Source organism: Pangasianodon hypophthalmus, chromosome 19, assembly GCF_027358585.1.
Source record: "Pangasianodon hypophthalmus isolate fPanHyp1 chromosome 19, fPanHyp1.pri, whole genome shotgun sequence".
NCBI lineage: Eukaryota > Metazoa > Chordata > Actinopteri > Siluriformes > Pangasiidae > Pangasianodon > Pangasianodon hypophthalmus.
The window spans coordinates 9,799,972-9,817,004 of NC_069728.1; the positions used below are offsets into that span (position 1 = coordinate 9,799,972).

At 37.6% G+C, this 17,033-nt stretch overlaps 2 protein-coding genes across 5 annotated transcripts in view; both read left to right on the forward strand.

Annotated features, from left to right (window-relative positions):
• The first annotated feature begins 5,533 nt into the window (after positions 1-5,533).
• LOC113545338 (echinoderm microtubule-associated protein-like 1) lies at positions 5,534-11,561 on the forward strand. 4 transcript variants are annotated; one of them, XM_026944652.3, is made up of 7 exons: positions 5,534-6,182; positions 7,527-7,709; positions 8,708-8,843; positions 8,952-9,056; positions 9,148-9,182; positions 10,581-10,607; positions 10,833-11,561. In XM_026944652.3, exons 1-7 carry the CDS (start codon positions 6,032-6,034, stop codon positions 11,108-11,110), a joined length of 915 nt encoding a protein of 304 aa, XP_026800453.1. In that variant the 5' UTR covers positions 5,534-6,031; the 3' UTR covers positions 11,111-11,561. The 4 variants fall into 4 exon arrangements, with proteins under 4 accessions (XP_026800453.1, XP_026800454.1, XP_026800455.1 ...); XM_026944653.3 differs by having other exon boundaries at positions 9,151-9,182; XM_026944654.3 differs by having other exon boundaries at positions 5,535-6,182; positions 10,844-11,015.
• Positions 11,562-13,230: 1,669 nt separating this feature from the next.
• The window catches only part of evlb (Enah/Vasp-like b), a 37,365-nt gene continuing 33,562 nt past the window's right edge, over positions 13,231-17,033 (forward strand). The window contains exon 1 of the mRNA XM_026944432.3: positions 13,231-13,660. Coding sequence (XP_026800233.1) covers positions 13,656-13,660 — 5 coding nt within the window. The 5' untranslated portion in view covers positions 13,231-13,655. The remainder of the gene's footprint in view (positions 13,661-17,033) is intronic.

The following is a 17,033-nucleotide window of genomic DNA, read 5'->3' on the forward strand; positions in this document are numbered from 1 at the left end:
TGGCGACAGAAAAAATTAAAATTAAAGAAAGCTTTGCTAAGCGTGCATAGTTATCACAGGAATCATTCAAACATGGAGAACCCAGAGTCAGCGCTAAATAAATTATTAGATAATTATCAATAAATACTTTCAGACTTTTTGTGTATCGCATTAAGCATTTATTTTTCCTTTTTATTTGTCAATGCAACCACCCAGAACCCATGGCATGACTGCAGTGCTACAGCTCTGTTTTTTGGCTCAGTTTGCGCCTCAGACTATACGCTGCATATGTGAAAGCACTGCGCTCCACTATCCGTGTAGCCTTTATTGTCATCGAAACCGGAATTCTAATGACTATGTGAATCTTATTAATTGTGTTGGTTGAATCAGGGCCTATGTGCTTAGAGATAACTCTTCTTGTATTTTACCAGTAGTGACCTCTAAGCTTTTGAACAAAAAATGAGTAATAATTAGCACTTTTTAGATTAGCTAACGCTAGTTTATTTGAAGTAGTTTTCAGTGTTTGAGATGCTTAAGTTTAGGACTGCTTTTCATTTGCATTTCTAATGCTTTACCCATAAACCATCTCCATGCTTATATATGAATTATTGACATGTTGAACTGTTGTACAGTGGGATCAGAATTTCTTCAGTAAGGTAGCTTAGATGGCTTTCCAGCATTATTATATATATTATATATAAATGTATGTTTAATGTGTGTGAAATACCCAGAAGCTGTTTTATTCCATTGTATCATTGGCACAGATTTTGCTGCAATTATAACTTGATCAGCAGGTCTTCTTTAAAACAAAAATAGATATAATAATAATATTGTGGTTAAAATGAAATGATGTTTTTGATCCCATATTCGTAAAAAAATGTTTCTCTGTTTTTCAATTTCTCCTGCAAACATGAGATATTTTATTAAGGCTATTTCTAAAGGTAGAATATGCAATATATTTTTTGGGACTATTTTTGAGGAATCTATTTAAATCAAATTACTTATATTGTTTTAACCGATTTAAAAATTGTTTTGACGTGGATTATAAATTGAAAATAGTAATAACCAAATAGGCATAAGCTAAAACATGGACAGTGTTTAATTTTTTTTTGTTAGATTGAATCCAAAGTTATGGACTACTCGAGAGCCATTCATGTAGAAGAAATTAATTGTACATATCTTGGTTATTGAAGAATCACCCGATCATGTTTCAAATGAGATAAAATGTTGCACAATACATTTTTATTACTTATGAGTAACTCTATTTAAAGTTATTTAACATTGATTAAAGAAACAATATAGATATCTATATTTCAAGTAAACAAGTCATCTTAGTTTTAAAGTGTTTTGAAGTGCTGTTGCAATACTTGTCAGTGAATGCCATATGTTTTCTTTTTTTTTTTTTTTTTGTCTTTTATAAATTATGAAGTCTTTGGTGAAATGATTAAAAACTGAAACTGTTGTATTTATGGTGTACTGGGCATCAAGGGTTAAAGACCAAAGCACACTCTTAAACTGGTGCCCCTTTGTGTGTATATTGCATCTACGTGGGGTTACCCTGTACAACACTGCAGAAAGACTTTCTGTCACCAAACCAATCAGACAGGTACTTGAATGATCAGTTCTTATGAGTCAGTTTTGTAGTTTCTTATAATATTCATTTTACATGTGGCCTTTGCCCATTTACTATGAGTTGTCTTGGTTTGATTCACAGGAAACGGGCCAAATATCTCTTAATTACACTTGTACAAGGAACTGCAATTTAACTTGTTACAAACGTGGCAGGAAAAGTCAATAAACTTGAGAATGCTGTACTCTGAATACGTTTTGGAACGAGAACAGCCGGTGACGACAGTGTCACTCCACTGTTCGTTTGGTCATTGTGAGATAGAGTCTGCTGTTTTTGTGTTTTGTTTTTTTCTTTTTGTCTTTAATTTTCATCATAAAGCCTGTGCTCTTTGAGGTCTCCTGAACATCAGATAACCAGCCTGTGCCAGGAAGGCCTCGGGAGCGCTCCTCATGGAAGCCTCTACAGCAAGTTTTTCATCACAGTGGTCAACTTATCAGATTATCAGGAAATTTGGACTAAGTCCTTTTGCAAATATAATAGATTTTTTTTGTACATGCCAATTTTCATAAGGAGATTAGAAGTGAGAAGCAGGTTTCTGTCTCTAAATTGACTATTTACATTTTATCTAAGTCACCTTGGTTGACCACTTTGTTGCAATAAAAATTGCTGATATGCTTTTGTACGATTCAGAATTCCTTTTAAACACAGTGACCAAAAAACAAGTTTTTTTTTTTTAATTCCCTTACTCTGACCAATACTAAACTTAATGTTTGTTTCTGTGTTGCTAGTTTAATGCTTACTGCTAACATATATTTTGATAGAATAGAACAGTGGTTAAACAGAGGTTATTTTTAAATGGGGCTGGGGGGATGTGTTTTTATCAGTGTCGCTAGGTCATGCACTTTTTTTAATGACAACAAGAATCCCTGCTGATTATTGTCAAATGAAAGAGTATTTATAAAAATCTTTTGTTAAAACCTGTTTGAAGTGTTTTATTGCTTTTTTTCACAAGCACACAGGACTGTGATACAAACTGTAGCTTTTATGTCTTAGCAGATATGTAGCTAAAACTTCTGTCTTAATAGCAAAGCAAGCAGTGTGAAGTGTTCAGTTAAAACATTACTTGTTTAGCTATGCTGGTTACAGTATAAGTGGCAAAATTCAATGTCAAACACAAATAACATAAGACTTTATTGATCTGAAGTGGAAATTAGAATGATACAGCAGCATACATAAAAGACAAGGCACAAATACACATAATAACTAAAGTAAGAATAAAATAAATATTGAAAATACCAAAAAATAAAACAAAATTTAATAATAAAAATATAAAAATGTATGCATAGCATAGATATAATATAAATAGTAAACCTATATATTATGTATCATATCCATCTATAGCTATGCTCCAGTGCTGTGTCGCAGTTCTATGCAGTTTAATAGTTAGGTATACAGTATTATCCAGAGATAAGGTAGTTACAGGTGCTGTATTGTGTCCAGTGCAGATAATACATAGATGTACAATGATGCATGGATAAAAAGATGGATTAGAGTACAGAGTTGTACAGTCTGATGGCTGCTGGGAGAAATGACCTGCAAAAGCTCTCCTTCCTGCAGCCGGGCAGGAGCAATGTGCCTCTGAGTGTACTTCTCTGTCCCTGTAGTGTTTTATGGAGTGGGTGGGAAGGGTTCTTCATGATCACTTTGCCAGCATCTTCCTCTCTGCCACCATCTCCACTGTGTCCACTTCAGCCCCCAGGACTGAGCGGGCCTTTCTAATCTTGTTCAGTCTGTTAGTGTCCTTTGCTGAAATGCTGCTGCCCCAGCACACAACAGCATAAAAGATGGCACTCGACACCACAGACTCACAGAAAGTTCTCAGCAGCTGGCCCTTTACACCAAAGGACCTCAACCTCCTCAGGAAGTAGAGTTGGCTGTGGCCCTTCTTGTACAACGTGTCTCCATTCGCTTCCATTCCCAACTTGTCACACAGATAGACACCCAGGTACTTGTAGGTGTTAACTACCTTGATGTTCCACCCTGGATGGTAAGAGGAGCTGGAGGGGTCTTCGTCTTCTGGAAATCCACCACGAGCTCCTTTGTCTTACTGGTGTTTATTTGGAGATGGTTGCGTTGACACCAGTCCACAAAGCTGTTCACCAGGCCCCTGTACTTCTCCGACCTCCCCACTCTAATTCACCCCACAATAACAGTGTCATCCGAGAACTTTTGCAGATGACACCTCTCAGAATTATACTTGAAATCAGAGATGTACAAAGTGAAATCAAATTGAATTACATTTAATTAAAATGACTTAAAAGGCTATTAAAATGAATTAAAAGGCTATCTGCATTGATCTTTGTCAGCATGTGTTATATACTGTACACTATCTGGCCAGAAGTTTGTGGACACATTACCATATCACTCATATGTACTTATTGAACATCCCATTCAAGATTTCGTCCCCCTTTACTGTTATAATAACCTCCACTCTTCTGGGAAGGCTTTCCACTAGATTTTGGAGCTTGGCTGTGGGGATTTGTCCATATTTTAAAAATTGAGGAAAATGTTTACAACATATTTATGACTACTGACTAATATATTTATTCATTGCAATTTTAGCAGAATTTGCAAAAAAAAAAAAAAAAAAAAGAAAAGAAAAAAATAATGTACTATGGCGGAATATTCCAGGAGTAACTGCAGCGCAACCTAGTGCCTTTCTACTGTCAACATGCAAAGTCAATAAACAATAGTTCCATTTTAACCAGTAGAGGGCAGCAGTAGTCTTTGGGCTATCTTTGGTCTTCCTGTGGTTAGTGTCTGTGTGTGTGTGTGTGTGTGTGTGTGTGTGTGTGTGTGTGTGCAGGCTGGTGTGATTATTTAGCAGTGAGCTTATTGGTGTATGTGCTCACTCGGTTGTTTAATGTCCTTGCCATGGCTTCTCACTACTCATAAGGCTCTCTGTTGCACTTCTGCTGGTGTTATGGCTGTGGGCTGTGTAACCTGTCTGTCTGAAAGAACATTTGATATCTGTCTCATGTCCCAACCGACGTCCTTGTGTGTTGCCCTGTAGTTGGATTCAGCTTTGGACTCTGATCCTCTTTAAAGATATTAGTGGTGTGGAGTTGTAAAGAGATGCCAGTGTTGACTGTCTCAAAGTGGGAGGCCCTGAGCAGACATATCCCTAACGTGTGTTTACAGACACAAGCAACACAAGCACAGAGAATGATATTATTCCAGACGTTAATTTATCATAGGACCAGGAGAATGCAATACTGATCAACATGGTTTACAAATAGAGAAAAGATTACAACATTTAGAATAATTTCTATGTATACAATATTTATGTCCTTTATATACCTCTAGTCATAAATCCATATTCTAAGACTAAAAACATTCAAGATTTGTGAGCAGCCTGAGTAGCTGAGTAAGTATGAGCTTGTACAGGTTAATAATTCTCCTGCTGTAACTGCAGTGTCTAATTTGGACAAGCATAAGAGCTGTTTTCTCCAGTCTTTCATTACCATAATTATTATGACATGGTAAATACAGTGATGCCTTGTTCGGTTTAGAGCGGATGGAAAAAAGTACATAAAATTATATTTAAGTGAAAGTAATGTTTCCAAAAAAGTTGGAAAAATGATATTTGAGTGATATTTGAGTAAAAAAAGACATGATTTTGACTGAAATTAGAAATCAGGCCATTTTTTTTAACCTGGTCTCTCACATACAACATGATTACTATTAGAATGAGTATTTGAAATTATATCAAAAGTTTTTAAGCTTAAGGTTTTCTTGCAATTTTAGTCATATAAAATGTAATGAAATCCAATGACACTGTCCTTGTTTGTTTGAATTTGTGTGAATTATTCATGAGATCAGGTTCTTTTTTTTATCATTCATTCATTCATTCATTCATTCATTCATTCAGTCATCTTCGTTAATGGCTTTACCATGGTCAGGCTTTCGGTAGATCCGCACACAAACATATTCACATCTAGGGGCAATTTAGACGTGCCAGTGTTTTTGGGAGGTGGGAGGAAATCAGAGTTACTTAATTATTTTAACTAATAGATGGGTTCTTCTCAAGCACAATATAGATTGATTTCTCAGGGCCTTTGCAACTGCAACACCATTATTTTAGCACTTTATTTGTGATGTTCATTATTCAGTGTGGAGCCATACACAGACTAAACTTCATTTGTAAGTCTGAAGAAACAGTTATTTGGCATTTAATATGTCTTTTTCATCACCCAGCCCTCAAAATCCAACACACACACGTAGACCGCACATGTTAAGGTGGCTTACCAGAGCCTGTAATCTGGGGCAATGACATCACTCATCTCAAATTGTGTGTATCTGAGGATTAAGAAGGTCACGGGGAGGAGGAGTGTGCAGTTGTGTGGCCTGTTATGCATTTCCATCATTACACACACACGCAGGGTGTTCTTGTACCCACACACTCACTGAGCAGACGCTCACATGATGGAAGGCATGGCAGCAGCAGCAATGGCAGACGCACACATGGAGGAACTGGTGGAGCGATCTGGAGCAGCTGAAGATGGAGAAGTTCAGCTGAGGGAACTGTACCCTGATGGCCCTCTCTTAGCACCTGAAGCAGACTTCATAGTAGGTCAGTACCCAGTTCTGCCCGTCCATTACATTTGGTTTAATTGTATGAAAGCACTTGCACAAATGTCTTTAAAATTACTCTGAAGAATGTGTTTCAGAATTTGTGTTCATTTCTTTAATTTTAAATTACAACATTAACCTTAGATATGTACTATTGCATATAAGCAATTCAATGTATACTCCAATCTATATATCTACATTAGACCTCAAACGTAGCTAAACTACAGTAAAAGTCTAGAATTATATCTACAGATTATGCATATGATTATGATCTGACAGGAAATTGACAAGATAATGCTTTGGCATCTAATGAAAAATGTAATTTCCTTAAATGAATTCATTTGAGAGATCACTCTCAGATACCTCAATGGATTGTCTACTGTACATTTGTTTAACTGTTGTTTTATTCCCTTTTCATGTACCTATTTAAATGTTTTTCCTCTGAATACAATGTACATGCATTGGCTGAGGAAGTTTGTGACTTTGTATTTCTGCGTCAAAGTTTCTGACTTTGTATTTCTACATCGAAGTTTGTGACTGTTTGTATTTCTGCTCCACCAGAATGCAGTCTCACTAATTCCCTATTGCTGCCATGGGATTAAGCACTATTTCAGTCCCAATCTCCATATGGGTCCTCTCAAAATAACAAGTGCCTACTGTTGGATTAATGCTGAGATGAAGGAAGCAGAAGACACAAATAATTATCTCATCCCTGTGGTGCTAATACCTTATTATGGTAGACATCTGTGAAGCATTGAGATACAGTCAGAGCCAGTGCAAATATAAAAAGGAAAAACTCACGTATAATGGATGTCTCTCAAGGGCAGTTGAATTCTGTCAATAAATTTCAAAAATGCATCTATATATAAATATAAATCTATAGTACAAATATGAGACAAATATGAGGATGTCTTGTCAGCTATGTTCTAATGGGGTTTCATCCAGTTTTTTATGTTCTACGGTAAAAAGAAATTTCAGTTACTTACACTTTTCCTAAGCTTTTGTTGTATACGTGCACAGTCAGGGAGAAATTTGACTATGTTACTAACGTATAACCACAATTTCATTCTTTCAAATCTAGTACAATCTCAAAAAGGACTAATTTTCAAATCCCTTTCATTAAAGAATAAATTAAAGTCCATTACAGTCATTTGTTTCAGTATTACAAGTATTGGCGATTCTAGAGTGAGCTGGGTTTTTTCTTTTCCATACTGAAAACATTTACAGTTAAATGCAAAGAGCTTTTAGTTCCACCAATTTCAACTCAGATGTGGGCCATAATCTGACATGTACAGTACACTGCTAAGTTAAGAACAGAACTGTCCTGTCCTCTGTGTGACGACAGATGAGCACAGCTCAGCACACAGTAACATGGAGGTGACAGACAGGCTCATGTACTTGGAGCAGCGCCTCCAGATGCAGGAGGATGAGGTGCAGCTGCTGAAGATAGCTCTGGCTGATGTGCTCAAGAGACTCAACATTTCAGAGGCACAAACTGCTGCTCTCTCCAAGAGAGGGCCTGTTAAAGGTACCACACTCCCACACATATGCACTGTATAAACAGCAACTGCCCACCTGTAAACAGTCTTAGAGGATGGGTTTAAACTTTAAAGCATTAAAAACAGAACAAATGAGAAATTTATCTTGACCTGAAAATTGAAAAGAACAGTTGCTTGAAAAGAACAATTTAAAAACAGGGAGAGAAAGAAAACATACAAGACACTGTGATCCTATTTGGTGTTCACTAGAGAATGCAACAAAATGGGAAAAAATAATCCATTACAGGGTTGTGTGTACAGGGTTGTGTGACAGGAAATAGAGTTATTGTTACCACCCTGAAGTTGATGATTTTCCAGCATATCTTGAGTTTTTTTTTTTTCTCATTCCACTTACACCACTCTGTCCTAAAGATTTTCCCATGTCTGAAAACCTAAAGATAGCTACAAAGCACTGACAGTGTTGACTCCTTCGAAAAATGCTACATAAACATCTTCTCACAGAAAACTTCACCATATCAACAATTATGTTTTTTTAACAAAAAACACTGTTTATGTGGAGCTTCTGCCAACTCCCTGTGTATGTCGTTACTATAGAAACAATAAAGTATTAGAATGAGCACATTAATATAAACTTGTGATTTTCCTTGCAGCCACAATTACAGTCAGAGCCGCTGTTATAGAAAATTAATCAACACATTATGACTAAAAGGATTTGAGAATTCGACAGCCCTGTGGTTTAATATAATCTGTTCAATCATGAATAACATTTTAACTTCCTGAACCTCACAGTTCAGCTCTATAGAGCAGATGTATTCAGCTGGCTGACTCCACTGAGATGGGAAAGCTGGTTCCCTTATTTGATTAGCTGATACTTTCATTAGTGTAATTAGATCAGTGGTGTGCAGGCTTTAAACAAAAACGTATAAACTGAGGATCATATTGGAACCCCTGATACAGATGTCTGAATTTATATGATCAGAATGTTCACAGAAGTAAATATGATATTATACTACCCTTTTTTTTCCAGCATCGAGGCCTGTGTCTTTGGCCCTGCCACCCAGAACAACCAGCAATACAGCCAACTCCCTGAAGAAGAGCTCCAGCTCCACACTGCCCTCTTCCACATTCTCTAAGAATTACAGCCCTTTGCCAGCCAGCAAAAGGTACATGGCATTGATCCATAATCTGTAGTCTGAAACAGAGTCACTGTTAGTTTATTCCATCTTTTAACCAAGTAAAATCATTCATTCTTTTCTCTCTGTCTGGTGTAGAAGTCCAGCAAACAGTGCAAAAGACAGTTCAAGTGTTCCTGCAAGCCGACGCACTGCTCAAACAACCAGCACCACCACAACCCCCTGCAAGAAACTTCAAGAGAGGTCAGGCTCGTCAAAATAACAGAACATGCAGTAGATGATTGTAATTCTGCATTGACTCTGACATTTGATTTGGAATTGTTTGTTCATCCAGCAGCAAACCAAAGGAGACCATCACAAGTGTTGTAGGTAAGAAAATAATTTAAGGCATATTGAAATAACGTTTCTTTTCCCCCCAAGAGTTTAAAAGTTTACTTTACTAGCAAGCTGATTTGTTACAGTATATTCTGTTATTCATATAAAATGTGGATATATACTTTTATATATATCGACATTTATTTATATTATTTATATATATTTTTTATTTAATGTCAAAAATTAGGCTATAGTTGGGATTGGGCTGAAGAGGATTCTTATATCATTTTTATTTATTTATTTATTTTCTTAATTGCTATTTCAGTTATTTCATGCAGCAGTTAATCATGCATCCATAATTGTAGTTTGTTGATTGTTTTACATCCAAAATGCAAAAAATATCACCTCCACAATGATAGATTTCAGTAGTAATGTATACTGTATACTGCAACCACGAATGTTTTATATTTAATAATCATATATATTTGGCTTGTTTTGAAATTATGTTATATACCACAGCACTGTTGAATTCCTGAATTTGATTGACCAGAAGGTGTTGGTTAATTTTCTGTAACAATACAGCTGTAAACATAATGCTGGCAGCAAGGGAAATCTCAAGTTTGTATTAATGTGCTCATTTTAAAATTTTTCTGTGAGGAGATTATTTTGTATTTTTAGAAGGAGTCTCCCCTGTCAGTGGTTTGTAACAGTCATAAGTAAATCTGTTTCTTTAAAATTTCTGAAAGATAACGTCTTCAGGATGGAGGGCTTTGCGCTTTCTGGTTTCTCTCTAATATGACAAGCTGTGTTTTTATGCTTTATTAAAAAAAACGAGAGGCTGGTGAGGGAACCACTGTTTATAGCTCTTATACGTAATAACAGGAACGTGTTTCTCAGACGATCCACAACATTAAATGCAACTATAAACAAATAAAATATATGACGTGCCATTCTTGCTGTGATATCAGAGGAATAAAACACTTCAGAACATGCTGTTATAGGAAATAATCAACTTCTGGGTGGTAAAAGTAAACTTCAAAAGTAAACTTTCGCTTTATTTGCTTCATATCTGGCCACACTACACCACCCCATTGTTGATTGTTTTCCTATAACAACACACCCTGTCATGTTTAATTCCTTACATGTATAATATTTTCTGCAAAGGTGTTTAAAATTCACAGCGTTTGTTAAAATATGTGAGCCTTATCTCTCTAGGAACTGTACATGAGATGTTACATCCAAAATGCTATCTATCTGTAACACTTAAATGTCTTTTTAATAATTTTTTTCATTCTCTGTGAAATACCAAGATATGCAGCTTGTCTCTATGCAACTTGATGCCAACCTTGTTCAGACAATGAGACACAACTATCACCTGTATAATGCTGAAATACCTGTATATCTGTGGAGGTCTGATGGAAAATGTGATCTTTTTCTTTTTTTGTTCTTTAGGAACCTGCCGTGTGACTCACTGCAAAGGTAGGCCTCATGCCACCCTTATCTTTATTATATTCATATATCTCATTTTCAGTGAGAGTGACAGATATCACAAAAAACAACATCTTGGAAACTTGGGATAACTATTCTTACGAGTCTTTGTTGTTACTTTATTTTATATCCCTTTTTCTCCACCTTCCTCTTTTTCCACCGCACTTCCATCCCTTTCTGGTTTCTGCTCCCCACCATCATGCACCCTTCACTTAGTGACTATGCAGATCTATCTGAGCCACCCAGCAAAAAAGACTGGACCTACTGAGAATGCAGATGCTACAGCTGTGCAGCTGAGTGTGTGTCCGCCTGCGAGTGGGCCACCTCCAGATAAAGCAGCCTCAGACAAGAGGAAAGTAGGAGCTGGGAAGAAGCCTCCCTGCACATTATCCCTGCACAAGAGCACATGTCAAAGCCCCTTTTCCCCTGCTGAAACCCCCATCTACAAGAGTCCCATCAAGTCCCCTAGCCAGTATTTCCAGATCTGTTACTAAACACACAGTAGTAGAACCTGGACAACTGATCTGGTGTTCATAAGTTACTAAATAAAGCTGTTGATTGGTGACTGTTGGAAGTGATATTCTGGCTAATTTTTATTAACTCTCTAATGGCTGACATATTGGTTTTAATTATTTTGGTTTTGATATTGTGAATTTATGGGACCTAATGTGTTGGGTGACATAAGTAATGTTATGGGTCATTTTTGAAAAACGTACCACTAATTAGTCATTTTTCTCTTTCATTTCCGCTGTCTTCTATTTGGCTTTCTTATTACTTTCTGTATTGTCTCTGAAAAAAAGATTTCCCTATATTGCTTCTCTAATTGATTTTGAAATGTTAAAAATATATTTTATCATAAGAAAGTTCTCAGAGTTCTCATGTAAAGGGATGACTCTTTTTGTGTAAGTGTATTCTACCATCTAAGCAACATATAAACATATAAAGAGCTGGATTTTGCATGTTTACAGTCTTATATAGTACGCTTGACCATCCTTACTAATGCTTGCTCTAGTTAGCATGCTAACTTTAGTTGAACCACTACTTTGTGTTCATGGGTGGAAAAAAAGGGGCGGGCTCAAAGAGTAAAAAAATCATTCAAATCTTATTCAGCTCCACCTACTTAACCCATAGAGACCTAATCTTGACAAATTTTGTGAAATCTTACCTAATGCAACTTCAAAAGGAACCACTATTTAGAATGAAAATACTTGTAATGGGCTTGACTAATAGTTTGAAGGCAAAAACTTTGAAGCCTGATATATTTATGCCTTAGTAGCAATACAATATAGTGCCATAACATCTATCTGTGCTTCATGGGTAAATACTGGGCTGTGGTCTAATAGTAAGTAAATGGATTTGCTGCACATGCAATCTTTCAGCATTTTAGGATATTTTTGGTTGCACTGTTTAATTTGACAGTAAGTGAGTGTACCAATGGAAAGTATTATCATTATTATCATTATTATTATTATTATTATTATTATTAATAATAATAATAATGCCTAAAAAGACATCCTGTTTGTATGATGAATACTAACTTATTTAAGATATGTCTAAACCAGTGGTTCTTAATGTGGGGTAAGAAGACCCCAGGGATCCATGTCATATAGCCAGCGGATCTATAATTTCATTTTATAGATAATAGTTGAAGATTGGAAATACGTTCTGAGATACTTTTCTGCTCACCACAGTTGTAAAGAGTGGTTATTTCCTGTCAGCTTGAACCAGACTGGCCATTCTCCTCTGTCCTTTCTCATCGACAAGGTGTTTCCACTCACAGAACTGTTGTTCAAACCATTATGTATAAACTCTAGAAACTGTTGCATGTGTAAATCCCTGGCGATCAGCAGTTTCTGAAATACTCAGTCCAGCCCGTCTGGCACCAACAACCATGCCACCATCAAAAATCACATTTTTCTGCATACTGATGGAGAACTCTTGGGCTGAATCTGCATGATTTTATGCAGTGCACGGCTGGCACCTGATTGTATATGATTATATAATTAATAATTAAAAATAACCACAGGATTATGATGCCTGTTGTACTAATGTGTTTCTAAGAAAGTTGTTCACCTCCTAATCTAAAGCTGCATTAGGCTACGTAAACCAAGCATATATTATATTATATTATATTATATTATATTATATTATATTATACAAACTTTAACTAAACTGAAATTTTAATAAAACTAGGAATTGCATTGTTCAAATTATTCTATAACAATGTATACCTAATTTTGGCTATGTGGGTGAAAGTTTCAAAATCTCATTACTCCAAAAAAAAAAAAAAAATAATAATAATAAATATGATGGTCCATAGCCTAATGTGCTTAATATTTGTTATAAATAAACGTGTTGCAGTTTGACACTGAAAAAGTGGGACCTCATTCACAACTCTGTTGACAACTTAAATTAAATTTGTTAAATTATAACAAAAATGTCTGCAGCAGTCAGAGTTCTACGAATAAAACACGACAGCAATAAAAAAAATGTATGATTTATAAAGATAGATTTGCTCTAATATTCCTGCTGCTCAAGTGATTCCCCTGAATGATTCACTCGTTCAAAGGAACCGATTCCTCAGTGAATCACCCATCACTGGAATATTACAGTACAGCAAACTGCTCTCTCTCTCTCTCTCTCTCTCTCTGTGCTGGAGGATGGAAAGATGGCATCTCCGAAGCCGTTGTCTCTCCACACACTGACTCGCTCCACAGAGACAGCAGTGGCGATCGATGTGAAATGGAAGTGAGGGAGAGATCGGCGGAGCGCAGACGTCCACAAGCAAACCGGAGAGCGTCTCGCGCTTTGGACGCGACACCAAGCGAATCGTTTGTCGCGTTTTTGAGGTCGTCGCGACGGCTTCCAGCATCCGCACATCCCCGGCAGCCTGCCACACAGCCGGCGTGCTAACGGAGCCGTCAGGAGCCTATTAGAAGGATAAGAGACTCGAAACAGAGGCGTGGGAAGTGAATCCAGGGAGAAAAGAGGCCGGGAACGATTTTGCGCAGTCCTCCACACGGAGGGGAGAGGAGAAGGATGAGGTAAGCAAAATCACGCGCTCGTCCTGACACATGGCGCTGTTATATCGCACAATGAAGGGCGCGAGCGCTACTGCATCCGCCGCGTGTCAATGCCCTTTTATGGGATTTACACCTGAGCCTGCTGGCCACATCTGTCTCACAGCTCTGCTGAAAAAACTACAGAAACCATCACAGGCATTCTAATGGATTCCACTACAAACACCATTACAAACCATCAGCTAACCATTAAAACCATTACCATTACTGGTCTTTAATGGTATCCACTAGTCATTACATGCCACCAATAGAAGGCAACAAAATACCAGTAGAGACCCACAGGGACCATTACAGTTTCCATTAAAACCAATACAATTTCCATTATAACCATTAAAACCATTACAGATTCTATGAGGGTTTCTAGTGCTTTTTCAGCAGGGAGGTGTGACTTTAAGCTATATGTGACTTTGTCTAGTTAAATCATTAATAAATAATCAGGGGTGTGTGTGTGTGTGTGTGTGTGTGTGTGAGGTGACCGGTGTCCACTTGATGTTGTAAGGCCTCTGAGGTGGGGCACCACACATCACTACTCCGGTTGGACTACAGACTGTTTACATGCACTGATTTTTTTCTTCTTTCTACGTCTACAACAACGTATTTTTTCAAGGTTATGGAAAAGAGCATAGTGCCTTTGTAGCAACATAAAACACCAATGTATGTTAGAGCAAGAAGCCGAAGGGCCGCATAGAAAAGAGCCGTTGTCATAGAAACCCAAGTGCACGTGTGGCTTTCATTGATGAAAAGACGGCGGCCGAGCAGGAACCGAGCGCTTTTGTAACCACATCAGTATCATCTCTACATGCGTGTAAGAGCATCACGGGCCTAATGTGCCCCAGTAAGAATGGCTAAATCCCAGCTGGATGACACGCACGGGTGTCATAGTGGAACTGACTATCCAAGGCCCCTAGATAGACGGTTATTAGAATGTGGATTACAAAGTTTCTATTTTCAAAAGATAGGAAGCAGACCCAGGGCCCAATATTTGTGAAACTCTCATGTTAGGTTATTTGATGCTGTTGTGTTTTGGCTGTATTTATGTAACGATAGCTCAGACTGACATCCTGCATCCTGTCTGTGTGCTGATACTGACCCACACCAAGATGCTCATACATGTATACAGCATTTGTATCATGAACAAGAAGTACAAAAGTGATCTATAATAGAAGTTTTAAGAGCAGTTGTTGGTTCAGCCGGTAAATGTTTATGTAATTATAGTATTATATATATGTAAATACATGCATTATGTATTTTTGTACAACATTCTTCAAAGGTATTTGGTAACAAAGCTCTAAATCTGTACAGTTCTTCCTTCCAACAATGGATTTACTGTGAAATCTGTGCTTATGAGTTAGCAAACATAGTTGTGTGGGTACGATTATACATGGATATCACAAAACCTTAATAAAATATAACTAACTGCAGCAGTGACTCTTTGTGCTGTCTCCGGATTACAGTGATAAGTGATAAACCATGTATATCATCTACTTTTGATATCGTAAGCTGCAGTTCCACGCTACAATCAGCATCAAATTCTGAATTGCTGTTGCATTTTCTATACAGTCGCAAAATACTACAAAGTAGATTTGAAAGTCCATTGGAACCCATAACCAAAACTTATACATGAACCAAGAAGCTGAGACCAGCAGACCAGTGCTGGCTAAACTCCATAAACTCCTCTTTCGTTCCACCGAGCCTTTTTTCCTCTCTGTGATTCATTCCCCATTCACATCTCTCACCATCCAAAAACTAGCGGGCCTGCGACTTCATTCTGCTATCTTGTTTTAGTGTTTCTTTCAGCACTTACATGTTAGGTTAGCCACCAAGTTGGCTGTTTTCCACCATCCACATTTTTTCTGAACGCAGAAGTCTCACCTGGCTCATACCGGAAACCTGTTTTACATTTCCGGTGTCTATTGTCAAATTAGTGTATGCTCCTAGCTGATAATGTGATGTTAAACTTGTGAAAATGGCTTTAAAAAAATCATATGACTCCATACTGCCAACACTTTACAGTGTGACATTGACTGTCTTTTGACAGTGCCTCACCCGTCAAAGTTTAATGACTGGGTAGATGAGCTAGGGCCCGAGCTTAGCTACATTGATTTTATTAACTACTTCGTTTTCTCTGAAGGCATTGGTGGCGAAGAACTCTGAAATTACAAAAGCACAGAAGCATATAATTACCTGCACAGCAATAAAATAGGCCAGGTTTTGAACAGGAAACATGGCGACTTTATTTTTTTGAAAGCAGAGGTAGAGCCCAGTCAGAAAGTTAGCCAGGCTAAACACGCAGCTTGGGTAATGTTGAGAGAAAGCGGTGTGATAGAGACAGTCGGTCGCTCGTTTATTGCAGGGATAGGGAAATCCAAAAAATTCAGTGGGCTTTTTGTCCGCAAAATGATAAGAGCAAACATATACCTTCTTAAGGGGTATTTTAACTTCAACGCTGCAAGCCATGCTCGTTTCCTCTTGTCAATCTTTGGCATAGAATGCAAAGCATACGGCTTCAGACACGGACATTCTTTTCAGGTTTGCTAGCGCTCAAAACAAGTATTTTCCAGGAATTTCTTCAATTTATTGCTGTTGTTGTGGCTGTCAGTGACAGCACAGCTTGACCCTGAGCTCATGTTTATTCTTACTAACACTCAAAAAGCTTCTGTTTTATTAATTCAGTTACTCTCTTTAGCCAGTTTTGATAAAGGTTCCTAAAGAAACTGGAACAGGACAACAGTACAATGGAAGTTAGAATCCATCATGGCGGTGCTCATTGGTTTCTCAGGAAAAAGGTAGATACATAGCATCTGCTTTGATTAACTAACAAGCCATCCTGCAGGATTGGATGCTATGTCTGTGGCTGCATCTTTACAGTCTGACAGTGAACCGATAGTGTAACAATGAAACCTATGTGCCAGGGATGCTTTTTGGGCCTGTGGCCAAAGAAGCCATGGAGAGAACAGGCACCCAACATTTACCCTGTGAATCAGGCTCTAGAATCCCATGGACACTGTACAGCTGAAAACATTGTTCACTGGGGAGAGACTACATCAGACCTTCTTGGGGCTCAGGGTCTTGTCTGTTTCAGACCCCACCAAGTTTGCTGCTCCATTCCAAGAAATTTGTTCCCTCTTTGACAGAGGCATGATTTAAAAAGTAGATGCCATGCTTTAGAACAAGTGGTTTTGCTCAACATCCTTCCTAGTTCAGAAGAAGGGCTGTGTTTTGAGAGGGCTGAACTGATTCCTAAAATCCCTCCTGGTTTATATGTTAAGTTTATCTGATTATTTATGATATGAAACTACATGACTGGTTAAGTCAGTGGCTCTGGACGATACATATT